Here is a 23,329-nt window from a genome sequence, read left to right on the forward strand (position 1 = left end):
TGACTCCTTCGGTAACGAGGGGGGCACTATAAGGAACTATAGTGCCAGGAAAACCGCTTTGTTTTTCTGGCACTACAGTATCCCTTTTAAAAGGTGGATTCTAAAGAGGAAAGGGTAGGTTCTTGATCAGGAGGAGGTGCAGCCTTGACAGGAAGGGGTGTGGCAAATTTAGATTAAGGGGGTGCCCAGGTTTAGTCATGCCTAGGGCAGCACAAAACCAAAATACACCACTGGTACAGATGGTCATTTTTGCAATGTGAGATCCTCCTCTGAGGAAACCTTTTCTATCCAACTGCTTTTAGCATTACAATAAACACATGTACAATGCTGTACAGTATTTATACTATGCCGGTTTATATTTTATTTAATAGCATTTTATTTGTTGTATTTTTCTTTTTTTAACATAGGGCATTCTTACTTAAAACTCCTCTTTTTTTATTAATGAATGAGATGCTGCTTGTGGAGCTATAGACTACATTTTGAATTTGATTTTATTTACTTAAAGGGACTCTCCAGCCAACCCGTTTTACTCACCTGGTTCCAGTGCCGGGAGCCTCGTGAAGCCGCCACCCCCTATTTCGTCAAAATGACGAAATGCGCGAGCAGGGAGCAATCAGACGCGTCATTGCTCCCTTGTGCGCATGCGCGGCTTCGCCGCACATGCGCATATACTTCATAGGGCGGCATTCATGCCACCCTCTGAAGTTCTGAGCGCACTACCATGCATGCGCGCGGTGTGCGTGGCCGTGAGCTTAGCTGACTGACTTCTCGGTCTTTGCCCGCCCCCTCTCCTCTGCTGACAGGCTGGAGAGAGAAGGCGCGCACACAGTGCCTTCTCTCTCCTGCAAACGTCAGACGTATTTTAATACGTCTGACGTGTACAAGGCCTTTTTAGGGCCCTACATGATAGGAAGTTTGTTTTGGTGAGTAGAATCATTACCTTCAGGCCTTTTGCTGTAAACACTGCTAGTTTCAGAGAAAATGCAGTGTTTACATTACAGCCTTTTGATAACTGCACTGGCCACTCCTCAGATGGCTGTTAGAGATACTTCCTGGGTCATGGCTGCCTAAAATGCATCCAAACATTCAGTGTCTCCTCCCTCTGCAAGCAGACACTGAACTTGATTCAATTCATCTCCATGAGGAGATGCTGATTGGCCAGGGCTGTGTTTGAATTGTGCTGGCTCTACCCCGATCTGCCTCTGTCAGTCTCAGCCAATTCTATGGGAAAGCATTGTGATTGGATTAGGCTACCACTTCTAATGATGTCAGCAGACTGCTTGTTTTTCTGAGTCTAACAGCATGCAGATCTACAGCTTCAGGCTTGAATACAGAAAGATTTTGCTATATTTATGGAGGCATGAGGGGCCCAGGGGGGCTAGATGGTTTTAACACTATAGGGTCAGGAATACATGTTTGTGTTACTGACCCTATAGTGATCTTTTAACATTTAACATGTATGCAGCTGCACTCCATGAATCCGCACTGGCAACTGAGGTGTATAGTGCATATCTGTGGATGATAGTGAAAGGAGTAGGATGTTAAAGGCTACATTTCAGAAAGGTTGGTAGGTACATGTATATTGTATCAAAGGAAGTGGTACAATCCTTTTAAAATATACATGTTTTGTATATTGGTTGTTTTAACACGCATTTGACAGTTCAACTACAGTATGTAATAAAAAAATATTGTCTACTGTACAGTTTATTGTATTTTTGTTTACCTTGTATATTAAACCAAATAGGTTTGGTATGTTTAACGTGATGAGTATTGTAACAAAATGATACACTCAAAGAGGACGTCTATGGATGCATAACAAATGTGTGGCATTCTGAAAGAAATACCATTCAATGAAGCTATTTAGAAAAAAAAAAAATTTTTGTTTAAAGGGATACTATAGTCACCAGAACAATTACAGATTATGGATTTGTTTTGGTGAGTAGAATCATTCCCTTCAGGTTTTTTTTCCCCCCAGTAAACTCTGTCTTTTCATAGAAAAGGCAACGTTTACATTACAGCCTAGGGCAGGGATAGGTAACCTTAGGCACTCCAGATGTTGTGGACTACATCCCCCATAATGCTCTTACACCCATAATGTTGGTAAAGCATCATGGAAGGTATAGTCCAAAACATCTGGAGTGCCGAAGGTTGCCTATGCTTGACCTAGAGCATCTCCACTGGCCACTCCTCAGATGGCTGCTAGAGGTGCTTCCTGTGGCTGTGCTGCACACTGTGCAGCCTTGACGTTCAGTGTTTCCATCCTCAATGGAGACACTGATCTTTCCTCAGAGATGCATTAATTAAATGCATCTCTATAAGGAGATGCTGACTGGCGATGACTTTGTCTTGTGCTGGCACTGCTTCTGATTTGACTCCTTGACTATCTTTCCTATGGGAAAGCATTGTGATTGGCTCAGATCATAACCTCTGAGGGGGAGGGAGGAGAAGGAAAAGCATTGGATTAGAAATCCCCTCCCACAAAAAATTTTTTTTAATCTTTTTGCAAATTTTACATGTAGAACATTACAGACAAGTACACAGTTCAAGGTAAGTCATTTACATAGATTACCAGAAGAGAAATATATGAACTGTTGAATATACATCACACACATATAACACATTTGAAAAGATTACTCCTGATTTTTTTTAGGTTACAAAACCATAGGGAGGACTAGAGTGATATTTCTATATGTAGATTATCATAACAGAAAACGGGTCTAGATTGTTTAGGTTAGAGTTATATCAGGTTGTCTAACCAAGGTAGGTAAAAAAAAAAAAAAAATGGTTATCATATTGAAAAGATATACCCTTTTCCAAATCATATTGGTATTTAAGCTGAGTCCAGGATGGAATTTTTTTTTTTTTCCTGTAGCCAATATCTTGAGAATTAAATTTTTATGGCCATCATAAGTTGAATTATTAGACCTCTTGTCTGAGTTGAGATTTTTTTTTATTATTATTAAAATGAAAGCGCAACCAGTCTTCCAAATCTTCTCCGTCTGATATAACTCTAAATGCCTTATTCCATAAAGTTCTTAAAAGCTTACATCCCCCACCTGATATGTTTAGAGCTACCTTGTACACAATTAAATTTCCTGCATAGTGTGGTATTATCAGGGTTAATTTTATTTAGGATTTTTGGTACCCTATGCCATTGATGAAGAAGTTTGTAGTGAAGCTCTCTAATATTTAAACAGTGCAACTATTTTTTTTAACTTCTTGAATTGATCTATATCACTGCTCTAGCTCGATGGGGCACCCGATTTCTTGTTCCAAGTTTTTCCATGCTTTTGGTTTAGACTCTTTCTTCCTCCCTCAATATTTCATACCAACTAGTTATCAGTTTACGTTTTGTATTATTTTTAAATAGATCATTTAATTTTTTATTTATCCTAGTATGGTCATGGAGGAGATGATTAGCCAAATATGTTTTTATTCTTAGATATGAGAATATCTCTCTTGATTTTAGGCCAAGACTTAAAGGACCACTCTAGGCACCTAGACCACTTCAGCTTAATGAAGTGGTCTGGGTGCCAGGTCCAGCTAGGGTTAACTATTTTTTTTTTTTTTATAAACATAGCAGTTTCAGAGAAACTGCTATGTTTATCAATTAGTTAAGCCTTCCCCTTTTTCCTCTAGTGGCTGTCTCACTGACAGCCGCTAGAGGCGCTTGCGTGATTCTCACTGTGAAAATCACAGTGAGAGCATGCAAGCGTCCATAGGAAAGCATTATGAATGCTTTCCTATGCGACCGGCTGAATGCGCGCGCAGCTCTTGCCGCGCGTGCGCATTCAGCCGACGGGGAGGAACGGAGGCGGAGAGGAGGAGGAGAGCTCTCCGCCCAGCGCTGGAAAAAGGTAAGTTTTAACCCTTTTCCCCTTTCCAGAGCCGGGCGGGAGGGGGTCCCTGAGGGTGGAGGCACCCTCAGGGCACTCTAGTGCCAGGGAAACGAGTATGCTTTCCTGGCACTAGAGTGGTCCTTTAATTGAAGGTGTGAAAAATCATGCTTTTATAATGCAAGGAGTTCCCTGGTGCCATCTCAATGTTAAAGGGACACTCCACTGCCCAAATACAAAATAGATAAAATTCACTGTTTAGTAGATATACCCAAATGACAATTTGCATGTTTCTAATTTATGTATTTTTTTTCATTGGGTGTATATATAAAAATGTCTTGCAAAAATTGCAGATCTTTCGTTTGCTGCCTTTGCAAGTCCTCCTCTTCTAGTCCTGCCCAGACTTTCTGTCCAATCAATGCAGCTCACTGAGAAGTCTTTGCAAGGCAGGAAGTCTGAGCACTTCATGCCTCTTGAGTTTAGCTCAACTCTGCTAACCATCTAGGACAGTGATGGCGAACCTATGGCACGCGTGCCACAGGTGGCAGGCCGGGCACTCTCTGTGGGCACGCGGCCATAGGTTCACCATTAATGCAGAGTAGGCACCTGCCTGCCCGAAACGGCAGGCGCCTACTCTGCTTCCGGGTCGGGAGGCAGGGGGAGGGATCTGTGAATCAGCTCCCCTGTCGTCCCGCACGATGCTGTGTGGAGCGTTGCCGAGCGTTACCATGGCAACGCTCCACACAGCATCGCGCGGGACGACAGGGGAGCTGATTCACAGATCCCTCCCCCTGCAGTGCTTACCACCACCGGATCACCAGGGATGGCTGTGCCGCCCCCCCCCCCCCCCCCCCACTTCATTAAAGGTAGGGAGGGGGGGGGGTGATACTGACACACAGCACCCGTACCCCTATCCCCCCCAGCAGTACCCCTACCCCCCCAAGTACCCCTACTCCCCCACAGCAGTCCTCCTACCCCCACAGCAGTCCTCCTACCACCCCCAGCAGTACCCCCTACCACCCCCACAACAGTCCCCCTACCCCCCACAACAGTACCCCCTACCACCCCCAGCAGTACCCCTTCCCCCCCACAGCATTACCCCTACCCCCCCAGCAGTACCCCCCACAACAGTACCCCTACCCCCGCCAGTACCCCTACCCCCGCCAGTACCCCTACCTCCGCCACAGCAGTACCCCTACCTCCGCCAGTACCCCTACTCCCCCACAGCAGTACCCCTACCTCCGCCAGTACCCCTACCACCCCCAGTACCCCTACCACCCCCAGCAGTACCCCTACCCCCCCAGCAGCACCCCTTCCCCCCCAGCAGCACCCCTTCCCCCCCAGCAGCACCCCTTCCCCCCCACACACAGTACCTTTTCAAACTATTTAACACTTACCTGAGCAGCCATGGTCCAGCCCCTCCTCACAAAGATCCACTACCTCTTCTGCTTTAGCAATACCAATTTTGTCGAATACATTTGTTAATATTTTTATTTCTGCAGACAGGCTCTGAGAGACCTGCTCGCCAACCTTTTATCTTCTCTTACATTATAGCACCTTGGAGAGCAGAGCTTGATGGGCATATTGTGATTTTAATATAATATTGTGATAGGACTATGAGATAAACGAGTCATATAGTTAAGAAATTACAGAAACCTTAATGCTGTCCTAAAATACTTCTACTAAATCTACCTTGCATCTCTATTTTTATAAGCAAAAACTGCTTTGAGGGGCAGAATCTGCCATTTCATGTCTCCTTTGAAGGGTTCAATCTCTTTAATTGATCATAGCCAGACAGCCAGCTGGTCACACAACACTTTTTGAAATGCCATTAATTTACATAATGTCCTGCCCGTGCCACATGGTAACACCACACTGATACAGTCAGAAAGAAGCTGGCAGCTCAGAATATGCACAGAATATTTGGATGTGCAAAAAGTATGTAGTAGAATTGATGCTAAATGGTAATGTGAATTGTATTTTGTGTAAGTGCTTTTATTTTCTTTAGTAACCATCCATTTAGTTATTTTTTAGTTTAGAATGTTTGTCAACCAAAGGCAGCAGAGATTATTCCACAGAAATATTGCGATAAAATAACCAGACAGGGTTATGCACTAAAACAGGGAAATGCTGGTAAAATCATAGGGAAAATGCAAGTTTCATCAAAATAGCACAGTTACATAAAAAAAAAAAAAAATCCAGTTTTTTTTTGCCTAAAAACACCCTCGTCAATTCTCCTCAATTCCCAAATTGGCAATTATCAGGGCTATTCATTATTTGTGCTTACAAATCATAAAATAAAACCGCACACCTGATCAGCTAGTTATTCTGAGAATGAAGTGACCGCATTCTTCACTTTACATTGCAATAAGCTTGGGAATGGTGATTGGAAAACGAAGGATTATATTTATGGAATGTGTCTGGTGACAATGAAAGACCAGCAATAGCAAATTTCAGGTGCTAATATATTCAGGGCTGCAGCCTGGCTGCTCCCAGGGGGTCTTTCCCAGACGTGACCCCCTAGGCTGGGACAGAGCGTGTAAGACATCTCACAGCTATGTTCACACGCAGCCTTAATGGGGGCCTTCCTAATGAGAGAGGGGAGTCTACTATTTCCAGATAGAAACGCAAGGCCTAGAGGAGGGGTATGTGGACTGGATTACAGATTGATGTCAGGATCTTTATTAATTGCCTTGGGATTCAGATAGCTAAGCCAATATGTAAGTGTTCATTATTAACCTCTTCGCTGGCAGCAACGCAAAAAAACATTAGCACCAATGACGCAGTCAAAAGATATTTCAGATTTATAATGTTGAATTATATTTACATCCATTGATAAAATGTTCTACAGCAGCCCTTCTCTTTTCAATTTCAATACAATGGCATTCCGTGCAGAGCATATGCCAACATGGAATGTCCTATAGAATGCTGCTGTCACTGCGTGTGTAGGACATCCCACGGCAACATAAAATTGTATAAGATGATAAATGAACTCATTAAATACTAATGATGGGCTAAGATTTTCTTGAAAAGTTCAAGTTACAAAATAAATCACATCTAGTCATTGCATTTGCAATAAAATAAAGTTGAGTTCAGATTCTGAATAGTAGCAATAGCGAATAGAAATCTGAATACATATAACACAATAGTACTAGATCCATCACCAGTGTTCCAGGTTCGGGATTCTGTCCATTGATCCAGATGTGGATTACAAGGGAATTGCTCCCAGTAAACATGTGCTGTACTGAATGATGAAGTGCACAGAGCATGTTTTGAGTGTTATGTGGCTGGAATTTGGGAGGTATATGAATGGCAATATTTGGCAAAAAAAAAACCGCTGACATGGAGGATAAAATAAATAAAAAATAAAATTCTTCTGCTTGCTATAGTCAGGGCAATTCTGGTATTCTTAATGAAAATATATTGCCTTGAAAAGTAGAAATAAATAAATAAAAAACCTTAAAATTGTAAGCCATCATTTATTGTCACCTATTAGGTGCAAGTCAACTTATTTGCCAAGTTTGACGTTTTTGGCCTAAAATGTGCAATTCCTTTGTGAATTTCTGACAATTCTTGTTTTAGAGAATATCATGGTCTATGGTCAGCAGGCCAAATTCTATTTTATAGAAGGCTTATTGTCTAAACTGTGACTGAATGGCCATTGACCCGGGAACTTCACATTTAATGCAAAGATAGCAGAACTTGAACCGGAGGAGTTATTGGTTTATTTCCAGTGTGGTTATTTTAGAATAAAATGTGAAATTCACTAGTCAATTCATGATCTCCTACTTTTCACACTAAAAGCATCACTGCCCCGGTGTCTACACTAGTAAAAGGAAAGGAAAATGAATGAGCATGAGTTACACTTGTGTGTCTTAAAAAGAAATGTTAACACCGCTCTCTAGTGGAGACATAAAATATTGCAAAGAAAGTTTCCCATAAAAAAAATAAATCAATGAATTGTGCCTCACACTATAAATACACACTTCTATTTATATCAGAATATGAAGCAAAGCCCCCCCCCCCCCCGCCCCCCCCCCATTCTGTGTATAATGAACATTAATAAAAGTTTTAATTAGGATTCTCCAGCACAGAGCCTCCCTTGGCTGCTCACCTCTCCACATCTTGCATTATAAAGCGTTATCGTCTCCTCCGGAGATGGTCCAATAGGAACTGATGCGCATGTGAGGCAAGTGTTTTTAATACTTTTCTATGAGCTTCCACATCACATCACCAAATTTTACCTGGTGAGTACAGTGGAAGCACTTTTAATCTCTGTCAAGACAACGATTAGATGTGGATTCAACCCTGTTTTACATTGCAGGATTAAAAAGGGACAGGGCCACTGCACCCAGACCAATGCCTCGAGATGAAGTGGTTTGAGTGACTTTAGTGTCCTATTAAGGTATTGTACTACTGGATTGACTAATAGGCAAGATAAGTTTTTTTTTTTTTAAAGGAACGATGGGTGGACTAATAGAACTCCCAAAATAACCACCACGTTCAACTCTGTTTTACATTGGGTTTTCTTTCCCCATACATATATCTTGTAGAAGATATAAATAAATCAATAATGCATGCAATAAGAGATTAGTGTGTTAGTTAATGAAGATGAGAAAATGGCAGAAATTTTTAAGTAATGATTTTTCCTCAGTATACATTAAGAAGGATCCTATGGCAAGAGATATGCAAATAATTGCTGCAAAAAACTTGCAGAAAAATTGTGATTGGATGACAAGACAAGCACCTTGTCTTGTCATCCAATCACAATTTTTCTGCAAGTAATAAAGCTGCAATTTTTCTGCAGCTAATAAAGAAAGTTGATGTAAACACACTGGACATTATAAACCTGTGAACTTAAAGGAACACTATAGTCACCTAAATTACTTTGGCTAAATAAAGCAGTTTTAGTGTATAGATCATTCCCCTGCAATTTCACTGCTCAATTCACTGTCATTTAGGAGTTAAATCACTTTGTTTCTGTTTATGCAGCCCTAGCCACACCTCCCCTGGCTATGATTGACAGAGCCTGCATGAAAAAAAAAAATGGTTTCACTTTCAAACAGATGTAATTTACCTTAAATAATTTTATCTCATTCTCTAAATTGAACTTTAATCACATACAGGAGGCTCTTGCAGGGTCTAGCAAGCTATTAACATAGCAGGGTTTAAGAAAATCTTAATTAAACAGAACTTGCAATAAAGAAAGCCTAAATAGGGCTCTCTTTACAGGAAGTGTTTATGGAAGGCTGTGCAAGTCACATTCAGGGAGGTGTGACTAGGGTTCATAAACAAAGGGATTTAACTCCTAAATGACAGAGGATTGAGCAGTGAGGCTGCGGGGGCATGTTCTATACACCAAAACTGCTTCATTAAAGTTGTTCAGGTGACTATAGTGTCCCTTTAACTTCTGTGGCTGGGAAAGTATTTGAAGGGATACTATTCAGGAATTCATTGGGAAGAATATTATCAGCACAAATTCAACATGGTTTAATGAAACATAGGCCATGTCAAACTAACCTAATTGTATAAGAACTTAAAGAGGTAGGAGAAAAAAAAATAGTGTCTGGTCTCTGAGCAAGATGGGCATGGACCGCATCGAGGCTCACTAACATTCTCGAACTGCCATATGCAAACATCATCTTACTCACTATCTTTAGAGGGTTGACGGAAAGGATCTCCCTTCACCCAACCAGGCTATCCGAGAACTGCAGTGTTATAGGCACGCATTCAGTAAAGACAGTTTAAGTGTATTACTTAGGTGCCCTTAAAGGCACAGATTAGGGATTTTCCTAAATATAGGCTCAGGCCTATAAATGTAGCACCTCACAGACAGCAACAACTTAGAACCTTATGCAGACAAGTTGACAACTGAAGGCTATAATTGTTCTGTCATCAGGAGGATTATGTTCTACAAACAAGTCTCTTGCTATCAGGGCAGTACTATTGTTTGCACCACTGCATCTAGGCAATTCGTTTTGGCTCATTTAGAGAGTCCATCATAATATTATATAAACCGTAATATTCCATCATTTTGTAATTGGAGGAGACTAACATTTGATCGGTCTCTTCCAGCAGTGACAAAGTATGCTGCATGAGACATACATTCATAAGTCTCTGCCAGTAACAAAGATTTATTAGTATGTGCTAAATATTTTTTACTATTGTGATGCTGCATGAGACACACATTTGTTATATTGCAATATTGTTACCTTATTTTGCTCTCATCATGGTACCTTTGTTTAAAGTCTGTACAATTTTTGACTCACTTCCTCACTGCTGCATGAGACACGCATACATAGGTCTCTGCCAGCAACAGAAAGATTTATCAATGTGTGTTAAATAATTTCACTATAGAGATGCTGCACAAGACACACATTTTCCAGTCTCTGCCAGCAAGAGCAACAATTCATTTTAGGAGTTATATTGCAACACTGCTTTCCATAACATAGTGCTTTATCTTGCACTCATCAAGGTACCTCTGTTTAAGGGTGTCTGTACAATGTTTTACTCACTTCCTCACTATTACTGATTTTAAATTAGAATCATTAAAAGTTAATTTAAAAAAAAAAATTCTCAGTATAATTTGGTCTGAAAACCCTTTCCCCTTTTTTTTTTAACCAAATTGCATTCTACGAAGAACAAAGTAGAAGTATAGATCAGGGTGTGTTGCAGTGGATGTGATCTACTTGGATTTTGGCAAGATGTTTGAAAACTAACCAACTGTGAGGAACTGTATCAAAGAAATTGGTCTAGATGAAAATTCTTGTCCATGGGTAGAATATTGGCTTAAAAATAGAGTACCGTGAGTTGTCATTAAAGGACCACTATAGTAACCCAGACCACTTCAGCTCAATGAAGTGGTCTGGGTGCCAGGTCCCCCAGGTTTTAACCCTTCAGATCTAAACATAGCCATTTAAGATAAACGGCTGTGTTTAAATTGCAGGGTTAATCCAGCCTCTAGTGGCTGTCTTCCTGACAGCCGCTAGAGGCGCTTCTGCAACGCTCAATGAGAAAAATCGCATTGAGCATGCAGAACGTCCATAGGAAAGCATTGAGATGGTGGCCCTGAGGGTGGGGGGACGACGACCTAAGGATTATATAGTGTCAGGAAAACGAGTTTGTTTTCCTGACACTATAGGGATCATTTAATGGTAAATTTTTAAACTGGACAGCAGTGTTAAGTGGTGTCCCTCGTGGTTCTGTGACCATTTCTATTCAACATATTTATAAATGATATTGAAATAAACATTGAAAGCCATGTTTCAGTGTTTGCAAATTACAAAAAAAATACAAAAAAATTAAATTACAAGTAATACAATGTGAGTAGCATATTACTTTGCTGCAGAGGGAGTTAGATAGATTGGGAGACTGGCCACTTAAATGGCAGATTACATTTAACCCCTTAAGGACCAAACTTCTGGAATAAAAGGGAATCATGACATGTCACACATGCCATGTGTCCTTAAGGGGTTAAAGGATTGCACATTCAACTTTCACCCTAAATGTTGGTGAGTTAGGGATAAACACACGATAAGGATTTGGGAATTGTTATAGACAACAAACTAGGTAACAATGTGCAATATCAAATCGGTAGTTGCCAAGCTTGGTAAGGTATTGTCATGTATAATTAGGGGCAATAATTCTCGTGATGGAAGTTTGATTTTGCCTTTTTTATAAATCGCTGGTAAGACCACACCTTGAACTTGCTGTAGAATTTTGAGCACTTGTTCTAAAGAGGGATATTATGGCACTAGAAAAAGTTAATCAAAGGAAAATTAATTAATTAATTCAAGGAAAAGGAATAGAGCATTTTAGTAAGGAAGAAAGGTTAACACATTTAGAAGCATAAAACACAAAACATCTTTTTCCTGTTTTATTAAATATACAATCTATTGGCACAGATGTATGGTATATATACATATACACACTTACATACACAAGTAAACACACATAATATAGTGTATATAAACCTATTTACCAAAAGTGCTGCAAAAAACATTACAGAAAGCGAATTAAAAAATAAAAATACATTTCACCTTTGCAATAGCAGAGTGACTTGTAATGCTATATGTATCCAGATCTATTATTGTGGATTTGTGAAAGGTCTTCTACAGACCAGATGATTGTGTAGTGCTGACAAGATGGAGTTCAAAGTGGAAAGTGGATTAAAAATCTCTAATTCAGCAGATTAAAATTTCTTTTCTGCAAGTATAGTATGAATAAAACACAAAAAACAGGTTCAGTGAATATCCTCCTCGCTCCCTCCCCCCAAAAAACAAAGCCAGCATGAAGCTGCATGTGTAAAATTGTTACATTTGCTATTATTAGAAGTCCAGGATGCTGGACAATAGTAAAAATAAAACAATGCATCCTTAAGCCGTTTACATTTAGTGTTGTAGCCAATAAACTAGAAATTCTGAGAATTGACAAAGAACCACTTTTTAGTCCAAATGGCAGAGGGGATAACATGACGATGAAGATGATCTAAAGAATTGTTCCAATTTGGATATTTTCGTCTAAAATCTACATCTCTATTCTTCATTCTCCAGATTTTCAGGTTTAGTGAAAACCTGACTACAAACAGCTTAGGTTTGTGTTTTTTCCTTATTTTTTAAACATTAAAATCAGAATAGTGCGTACACTCAGCTAATGTGGGATTGTTTTATTGCTTACATATTAAAAATGTTACTTGTAAAGAAAAAAGAAATGTTTAGGTTGAAAATGGTTCTACTTTATTACTTTTATGTTGTTCACCTCCTCCTGTGGAATACACAAGGTTGCTCCCATTGGACACTACTGCTGTAGTCTTAATCCTTTTTAGAACACTGCTTTATCATCATTTACACCACTTGGGATAATTTAAACAATACATTTTCTATCCAACAGTACCATAAGGCCACACAAATGCCAGTGTCTCTGTGTCAAATAATTTGCTAATTTGCTAAATTCTAATATCTCCAAAATGAGGAACTAGACATCGTTGCAGGAGTTGGCCATCTAAAAATCTAGAGTGTTTTAACTGCCAATTCCAAACCCAGGTCACATCTGGTGCAGCAAGAGTTTTACACTAATCTGGTCTATATACAGAGAAGAGGTTTCAGAAGGCCTGCACATAGACAATGCTGTTCATGGATCAATCCACTGCATGTGCTAAATGTATGCATAAGGCTATGGCATGTTTTTTGAATACCAAATATATACTTTTATATACACATATTTATAGGACTACATTTGTGCTTGCAAAAAGGCACTACAGGTCACTCTGCCGCTGAAAGAATGAATGCATGTTTTGTAAGGTATACTGCAATCTTTTCACAAAAACAAAGCGCAAGGAATTGGAAAACGCTTACTTGTTGACGTGAAAAACTTGTTAAACAAAAACAAAACAAACAAAACCAACTGTGAATTTGGCTTGTGCTGTTCCAGGCATATATCCCAGGATGGTAATGCGAAATTGCAACATTTCTTTCTGGGTGCTGCAGATATCAACTGAATATAAACATGTTTCTTGCAAGCTACTATTCAAATGGATCATAAGATAATTCAAAACACCATCCACAGTAACAGTGCGGTGGGGTAGATTTTGAGAGGGTGTCAGAATTAAAAAGGTAATTGCAATATTTGTCTGCATTGCTGGGTTTTATTGAATTAGGCAGCTTTGATCGTTAAGGGATGGTGAAGCCATTTCTCCAGTCCTTTTGTGCTCCTTTGTGCTGTAACAAATTAGTTATTTTCAATACCATCGGGTCCCTCATTTAACACATTGTTCCCGTATAATATCTCAACAGAACTTTGTAAACGCCAACATTTTCAAAGGCAAACTCTTAAAAGCGCAATTCATTTCTTTCCAGAATAAAAGTAAGGGGGCAGCTGTTCTCCTTTGGACTGCTTAGATAAGGTTTATAATGCATCAACTCTGTATCTGCCTAATCTACAACCAAAAGGAGTAAAATGCTTATCCACTTGCCCACAGACTTCCTACCTCTGGACAGACAGTCGTTGCAGCTTCTTTAGGAGAATTTGTGTTAGGTCAAAGGTGGTGAAGCTGATGCCTACGGCCACTGGACCCTTTACCCAGTTCATACTAAGCCCCTTGTAGAGGCCACGGATAACACCTTCCTCTGCCACTATCTCTTTCATGGTGCTAAGAATGGTACCATATGTGTGCCCTGTGACACCAGCTGTCTGCATCCGTCTTCTCACAACATCCAGGGGGTAAGATGCCGATTGGCCTAGGAGGCCAGCACAGGCCCCGAAAAACAGACGTTCAAAAGGATATGGTTGTGCCCTACCACTGTGCTCTGGAAAAGCATAAAGAGAAGAGAACATTTTATCATGAATGATGCTATTCATCCACTGACAGACATACATACACAAATACCATTCTAACACAACAATGTTTTGATGAAATAAGATAACAAAAGTGGAAAAAAAACAAAAAACAACACAGGTTTAAAATATCAAATGTAACAGTTGATTAAATAGACAGTTTTTGGGCATAAATCCCATATTTATTAAAAAAAAAATTATGTTCTTCTGACTTCAGTTTCAAATGTTTTGACTGAGCTGGTTTTTGAATCACTGAATAAGTGAATGGTCACATTTGTAAAAATGCAATACTCAACATTTTTTATAACTATTTCTAGTTACTTAGTGTAACTTGTCTATATGCCATCAGCATTGCTAAATTGTAAGCGCTTTGGAGTAGGGCGTTCTACATTATTTTTGACAGTTACTCCTACCAAAACCAGCGTTTTAATAAAACACGGTGTTTGAACAGATTAAAGCTTGTAGGAATCCTTATCCTCTGGTGAAGTCATACCCCCTTGCACTCGGCCGGTGGGGGTGCATGCCATCTTTAGTTGTCTACATGCTATGTGTATGTACAACAGATGTCCAGTATGCACTGAATTAAAATTACCAAGCACATTAGTCTTGTTCCAGCTGGCTAATGATGCGGACAGATATGTGAGTTACACCTCCGGCAGCAATGTGCCACTTCAAAAAACTGACTTGTTCATGATGCTTGGACTAACCCCTTCAATAACCTCATTATAGAATTGTAAAGTGCTACAGAAAATGCCATTAATAAAACTACACCATACACCAACTATAAAAGACTTTCCTCCTAAATGCTTGGCTTTTCAGAAAAACAAACATTCTTTCAAAATTTTTATTTAAAAACTTTTATTAAACTAAATTTCAAGCAGATTAAAATACCAACCTTGTCTACACATTGCATGAAATAAACAAAATAAAAACAAATTAAAACTACTTACCTGCGTGAAGTTTCTTTAGGGTTTCATATGTGAAGAAACTAATTCCTGCATATGGAATAACTCCGAGTATTGTTGGGTTAAATCCTCTGTACAGTGTTCTCAAGCCCTCTTCTCGCGACATGCGTATAAAGACGTGAATGATGTTACTGTACCTATTTCATGGAAAACAAACCGTTTAAACAAGGACCATTGCAAGCACCATAACCACTACAGCACAATGTATTTGTTATGGTGCCAGGAGTGCCCTGACGTCTGCCTGATGTACATAGTGAAACTTTCTGCCAACAGTTTCTCTTCTTACCTTTGATCCACTGGTTGTTGCTCCCAGCCTCTACTGCAACTCGTTGGAGATTGATCAGCTTCAAGTTGCAGTGTCCAGTGGAACCCAGGTAACAGGTCAAACCACTGTAGTGGTTATGGGGCTTGGAGTGTCCCTTTAAATTATTAATATTATTGCCTTTGTAAAGTCTCTATGTGTAGTCCCACAAAATTAATGTAAAAACTCTCAATTACATATTTATATATCCAAAGAGATTAAACCATAAACTGAACAACCACTATTGTACTACACACCACTGCTGAGCATATATAAACTTACATCCGAAATGTAGGTAGATATTTTTTTCTCTATGGGACATGCAAGACTTGTATCCATGATTAACGTGGACAGGCAGGCCAAAAAGCATTATTGTACCCCGATTTGCCTGTCACTACCCAAAATGCCTAGCTGCAGTAGAATAGCTGTAAATAACAGGAAATCTATATGGAAACAGGCTTGTTTAGATGTCAGGAGAATATAGAAATGTTCCAAAATGAGCTGGTCAGCTGGTAACCATAACCTACTGATATCAAACAGTATTTGTGCCCACTGTAACATGCAATAGGCACTGGCACCAATACAAGGTATCTGAAATAGGGAAGGGATGGGTTTGGCCATTTAAAAGTTAGAAAAGGTACACATTTTTTTTAATTTTAATTACAAAAAAGGTTGCTTTTTTTTTAATATACTTTCATAGTGTGCACTGGACTACCAGAGCAGTTAATTTGTATATTTTGTCAACACTTTATCTTTGCTTGTAGCTTGTCAAAAATAACCATAATGTGAATTTATGTTGAATTAAGAGTTAAGGCAGAGCTTGTGCCAGCTGATCAAAAAAAGTACTCATACTTTCAGCAGGCAAGTAATATTTTCTAACTTCATACTGTATGGTTAATGAATCCATAAGGCATGGTTTCACTGTGTAGTGTGGGATCCTGTAATCTATGGACAGGAATGGTAAATAGAATATATTTACACACGTACACTATTTTTAACACCATGCACAATACGCAACAAGAAACCTGTTGGTATAACATTTTTGGTGATGCTGCCTAAAAAACAAAGCAAGCCAACCATAGTACCTTTAACTTACATTTCCTTCGGTGTAACAGCCATCCTTGCACGCACAAGGTCTAGAGGATAAGTCACTACAGTAGCAGTCGTACCAGCGAGAGATCCCGCAAGGAGGCGAGGAATGGGCGTCAAAGCACTGGGGGAGAGAGAAAAAAGTGCAAATTCAGATATGAATAATTTTTTAACCCCAATACACCAGGCAGTGAATATGTTACATATGTAGAAATAATTTAACAACCTGAGACAGAAGATAAGTAAATAGATAAATGGACTAGGTCCTGACAAAAATAAAAATATCCTTGTGAAAATAAATATACCTGTGACTTATGCGTGAATATTGATCATCAGTTGACACAAAAACATGTTTATACTTAAAATGGATATTAATGTGAGTCTAACTGCTACAAAACATGTGGATAATAAATGGCTTAACGTAGGTAGGCACATTATCTTTCAATCCCTGGTGAAGGCACACAAATAATTAATTATATACCACGTCCAAGAGGGTTGCTGGAAATGTATGTTCTAGTGCCCAGACAGTAATCCATAGGTGGACATTATACGACCTATGCAATGTATTCAACAAGAGAGATTACTTTATTCGGTTACCACTTTTTCACTTATTTATACAGGATTAAACCAAACATAGTGAATTTGTCTTTGATATCCAGGAACATAAAACTGAAGCAGATATATACTTCTGTGAGAAACTATAAAGAGCAGAGAATGGCTCTACTGAATGTGAGTAAAAACAAAACAGTTTTATGCCTAGAGTTCACCAGTGTTATAGGTCTTCCTCTCTCTTTTTTTTTTATAGTGTTTCATTTTTATTGTAATACATGACACAGTTACACAGGCACAGAAGATTGTAACATATTCATAAACATGGAGTCACATAGGATACTGGTGTTGGTCAGCAGGTAACGTCTAGGCATACAATATTGCGCTCGTTCCGGAGGTGTGAGGGTATAAAGATCACTGTATGTGGATATTGCACACTCTTGAGATCCCAGGCCTTGGGGTGGGGATCTTAAGTGCAGTGCATCGATTGGTAGCTATAAACAGTGTAGCCATCTGGGGGGTACGGGAAACCATTGTAACCTCATTTATATTTTGTGTATCATTATAAGGTGCACACTTAAGAGGAGTACATTGATAAAGTTTATATTGTACATAAAACATGTAAGGTAGGAAAGGCAATAATGTGAGGTACCTGGTATACATGGGATATAGCCATACCATAGACATGACTTGGGGGTCTGCTAAGAGACAAAACAGTTTGATTGTGGGTATAGTGTGCTTTTTTAAGTAACCAATCAGTAGCAGCAGGCATGTACCCAGAAGGCTAGGATTAATCTTTTCGTTATTTAGTGCTATATGTGGGCCTGTTGGCCACCCTCCACATTTGCAGCGGGTAGGAACTTATGAGGCTAGGTAACTGGTTGACCTTGCGCGGTATATTCGCAACCATACAGGATTTTCTTGCTAGTCTTGGAATGTATTCACTAGAAGCGGTAACAAATAGGATCTAGGTGTTCTAAGTTTAACTTGGGAGAACTTGGGGGTTAATGGGGAGAATGGGATTCTTGCTCTGCCATTACTGTTTTAGTAGTGCATTACGCAGGCTTAGTGCCTATTTCCGCTGGTCCGACCTCAAGTGGGTCTAGGAGGCGGTTGGCCGGGATTCCTGGCAAAGGGTACCTGTATGGTCTGACATCTGGGAGGTCTTCCTCTCTTTTTAATATCACTTACTAGAAGCAGTCAACATCTCTGTGTGACTGTTTATCCCAGTCACTGCCCTTCCAGTGTCTTTTCTTCTCCTAGTGCAACATATTGAATTTTTTTCTCTTTCAAGTAAAATTCTTTGAGCATTATAAAATACACTAGTTTGGCAGACTGAAAAAGACATTCTGATAAGACATCAACAGCCAATTTATAACTGAAACACACATGTTAAAAGCAACTGTTCATGTAGGTAGGACCCATCAATATTAGAGTACGTTGACAAGTTGGTGGGTTTAACATTGGCAACATTGCGTAACCAAATCCAATATTTGTTGGCCAACATACGGGGTTTTGTCTTGTAAGATTTACAACTATTGTTTTATATTTACGCTGCTCCCTTAAACCTGTAAATCCAACTGTTCCCATTAAAGAAACGGTTTACTTTTCAGATTCTCTACCTTACAAAATGCAACTAGCACAAATAACTGTTATAAAACTATAACGTGACACCAATAGTGTATTGATTTTAAACCCGGTTGTTGGTTCACACTGTTGTTTTCCATCACAAGATTTCTCTATACAAAACAATAAGACACATAACGAAAAAGATTAAAGAAACTTGACAGTTTTGTGACAGTTTATGAATGCTGCTGATTTCAATAGAAACTTTCACATTTATAATTGGGGGAGAAACATCCCCCCGGCTAGCTGTCAGACAACCAGGGAGGTTTTCTTCCACCAAACCAAGACGGGTGGCAGGTGTGCTGGGGTACAGTGACCTTGTCTTCCCAATGAAAGCTGTTACCGCTTTGTGTGCGCTTGCAGCTCCAGCACGGAGGTTCCTCAGTGAGATGCTACCGACTGGTCTGTTCCCCATCATAGACCAAAATGTCTGAGCCAGGTCTGCAACTTTTGCAAGCCGTTTTCTTTTATATATTTCAAAAGACAACACGCAGAAACAAATACATGCACGTTTTATTTGTTTGTATATCTACTAAATTGGAAAAAAACAAAAAAAAACAAAACCCACAACAGTTTCAATGGAGTATTACTTTAAGGGAACACCAAGGAACATATGAAAATTTGAGATATAGAAATATCAGGAGGGTATACGTGAGCCCACAAATTTATCATAAAGTGTACGTCTTTTTCATGAAATGCACATACATAAACTGCTGCTTTATTTGTTTTATTTGCGGTTCCCATTCGATCTTTTCCTCAAGCATGTGTATGTTTTGGATTTTACGATTTTCCTGAGGGACATATTTATATTTTGTTACTAGTGATAAGTGGGGGACAACGTTCTTCATCCAGACTTGAATTTCTGGGCTCTTCTCCCAATGCTAGGTACAGTGAGCTATACAAGAATAACTGCGCTGTATATGGTGTGCCTATATGAGATACTGTGTTTTTTCTTCAATTATAACCCCCTTTATATTTTATGTGACTATCACCTTTCCATCACTTGTTTGCAGTTGTGGTTTTGTGAAATCTTAAACACAATTTTTCTCTGTTTCTTTAGACTAGCAGTGTGTCAGTTGCCAGGGTGTGACTTCCTCTTCAGATCTTAGTTTTCATTTTGAAACCATATCGTCAGAATGAAATCATGATTCTCGATAAACATTATTTCAGCACGATCAGAAAGTCAATACATTACAGATATGGAGCAATAATTATAGCTCTGTACACAAAAAGCCTCTGCAGACTCCCTGCTAGAGATCAATAGTCCCATTCTGCTTCTTCAAAACAGCAACAAACAAAATAACACATTTTCACTCTCTTGCCAGAGAAACTTCCAATGAGTGTGATAATATAGCTGCAGCCTATTTCACCACTACCTCCAATGAGTGTGATAATATAGCTGCAGCCTATTTCACCACTACCTCCAATGAGTGTGATAATATAGCTGCAGCCTATTTCACCACTACCTCCAATGAATGTGATAATATAGCTGCAGCCTATTTCACCACTACCTCCAATGAGTGTGATAATATAGCTGCAGCCTATTTCACCACTACCTCCAATGAGTGTGATAATATAGCTGCAGCCTATTTCACCACTACCTCCAATGAGTGTGATAATATAGCTGCAGCCTATTTCACCACTACCTCCAATGAATGTGATAATATAGCTGCAGCCTATTTCACCACTACCTCCAATGAGTGTGATAATATAGCTGCAGCCTATTTCACCACTACCTCCAATGAGTGTGATAATATAGCTGCAGCCTATTTCACCACTACCTCCAATGAGTGTGATAATATAGCTGCAGCCTATTTCACCACTACCTCCAATGAGTGTGATAATATAGCTGCAGCCTATTTCACCACTACCTCCAATGAGTGTGATAATATAGCTGCAGCCTATTTCACCACTACCTCCAATGAGTGTGATAATATAGCTGCAGCCTATTTCACCACTACCTCCAATGAATGTGATAATATAGCTGCAGCCTATTTCACCACTACCTCCAATGAGTGTGATAATATAGCTGCAGCCTATTTCACCACTACCTCCAATGAGTGTGATAATATAGCTGCAGCCTATTTCACCACTACCTCCAATGAGTGTGATAATATAGCTGCAGCCTATTTCACCACTACCTCCAATGAGTGTGATAATATAGCTGCAGCCTATTTCACCACTACCTCCAATGAGTGTGATAATATAGCTGCAGCCTATTTCACCACTACCTCCAATGAGTGTGATAATATAGCTGCAGCCTATTTCACCACTACCTCCAATGAGTGTGATAATATAGCTGCAGCCTATTTCAACACTACCATGTTGCAAAGAGTTAATGCACATTAGTTAAAGCAGAGTAAAAGATAAAAAGATTAATACGCTCGTGTAACATTTAGCCTCTAACAACATGCATTTCCAGATAGTTTTGGCCTCAAGTACATGCTCTATCACAGGCCTATAAATTATGTTGGTGCCCAGTGTCACTTTAAAGCGACCCCCTTCCCATCCAAAATAAATATTTCATAAACATTAAATCTTTACAAAATAACTTATACTGACTGTGTTGGACTTTCATTATCAAAATATACTACGACACAGGAGGAACTACTTTGTCTTCGTATTTTTCCTATGCTTGACAAAAGGTGGAGCTACCTACCTTATCCTATTACAGGATACATAAACATGGAGTAGACTGTATATCAAAAACAAATAAATACCAAGCAACTAAAAGATATAGGACCAGGCCAGCTTTGCTTTCTTGCAATAAGAATACAAGGTATTGGTATGTAGTTTTAACCTTCTTAACCCCTTAAGGACCAAACTTCTGGAATAAAAGGGAATCATGACATGTCACACATGTCATGTGTCCTTAAGGGGTTAATTCCCTCGCACCACAATCCAGAACTCCCCATAAAGGCTCCAATGTATTCAGATCTGATGTACGGGAAAGCCATGGAAGGTTTATTATTTCAGTAACCTTGAATAGCAGTACATAAAGTTACAATATCATCCTGGAATATAGGAACGTCATAAAAAACAAACCACACTGTCTTTGCATTTTAAATTGCACCCAATCCCATAACAAGAAATAATATTTCTAGGCCAACGTCAAAGCATTCATTAAACATGGCTGCTCATACCAACTGGGGATTCCACACTATGTTTAACAACTTGTTTCTCCAAATATAAAACATGGATGTAGAAAATAATGTGAAAGAGTCATCCACCCGTATAGCTTTGCCCCCACTGCCCAGGAGTCCAGATTTAGTGCGGATTAAATTATACTGTGCACCTTTTTCTAGTGGCCTTGATACAAACAGTTTCCACATGGCAACACAGTTAGAAATTTCAGCTTTTAAAGGTGTACACTTTTAAAACAGAATAGGTTGTAGTGGTGCCAAACCAAATATTTGTTTTTTAAACATTTACACATGGTCTGTCTATTCTTGTTGGACAGCTTCAAATAGATACAAACTCCTGTGCAATTGCAGATGTGTGGCACCTGATGGCATTAATTTAAGATTGTTACTCGTGAAAGATTCAATAATTCATCAGTATTGTCAACCGATGCAGCTGCACGTCTGGCAGTGACTATATAACATGTCGTCAGAGTTATTTGTTAGGCTTTTTTTTAAAACAAACAGACACACAACTGCAACCTGGCATTAGCAACCTAGCAGGAGTAGTGTTTTTGTTGCTTAATTGGTAATTGTGATTTTGGTTCAACTCCTTTTTCATGAGTGTTAACATTATTTTGTCCACTCCAATATATACACACTAACCCCCACCCAGTTATGAACGCTTTTTGAGTCAGCACTCCCAAACAGGTTTTCCAACCAGCTGGGGGTAGAGGTAAAATTAATTGCTACAGTATGCACTTACATCAGCTAGCAACGATTATATAATTTTAAGGCCATGGATTGCATATCTCTAGGTTTGTTGAAGGTGACTCTACCCAACCACCACCTCCTGTGAGATTACGCATACGTTAAAACTTGAATTAAGTAAATGTATCCATTATTTCAATGTGCTCGGCTTTGCACTTAATGTAAAGTTGGCACACAAAAAAATATATAAATAAATAAAAAAAAATAGAGCATAAAATGTGTTAATGTTTTATTATTATTATTTTAATGGCTTTTCGGCAATGGTTCAGCAATTTTTGACTTGCTTAATAATATATTTCATGCTACCTTCTGCAAAGCTCTTTATGCAAAAGAAATACCCACTACGATCTGTAACGGTCATATCACAAACATCTGAATAGAGCTACCACCCATAAACTCTAGTTGTGTTAAAGAGCAAAGCCTTTTAAATGAACACTTTATTAAGATATTTTTTAAATCACGATTTCATATAGCCCCAATGAAATCATGCACTTAAAGCGCCACTTGTCACTGCCAAACCAGCAAAATGGGTATTTCATTACGATTAAATTTTTATGAAATACTCATATTGACCATGTTGAAACGTCACTAAAATTTCAACACAGTCAAAAGATATACGGAGACAAAAAATGGACTACTCAGAACTTTGCCTACGCCTGACACTTCTCGTTACTGGGCAGAGAGCGACCACCATCAAGAAGTTTCAATCCCTCAGCTTTCACCAGTGATGACTGCAGGGGC

At 39.2% G+C, this 23,329-nt stretch overlaps 1 protein-coding gene across 1 annotated transcript in view; it reads right to left on the reverse strand.

Annotated features, from left to right (window-relative positions):
• Window positions 1-11,971: 11,971 nt before the first annotated feature.
• The window catches only part of SLC25A42 (solute carrier family 25 member 42), a 55,363-nt gene continuing 44,005 nt past the window's right edge, over window positions 11,972-23,329 (reverse strand). The window contains exons 6-8 of the mRNA XM_063455376.1: window positions 16,531-16,647; window positions 15,119-15,270; window positions 11,972-14,140 (exon numbers count right to left, since the gene is read on the reverse strand). Coding sequence (XP_063311446.1) covers window positions 13,818-14,140; window positions 15,119-15,270; window positions 16,531-16,647 — 592 coding nt within the window. The 3' untranslated portion in view covers window positions 11,972-13,817. The remainder of the gene's footprint in view (window positions 14,141-15,118; window positions 15,271-16,530; window positions 16,648-23,329) is intronic.

Source organism: Pelobates fuscus, chromosome 5 (assembly GCF_036172605.1).
Source record: "Pelobates fuscus isolate aPelFus1 chromosome 5, aPelFus1.pri, whole genome shotgun sequence".
NCBI lineage: Eukaryota > Metazoa > Chordata > Amphibia > Anura > Pelobatidae > Pelobates > Pelobates fuscus.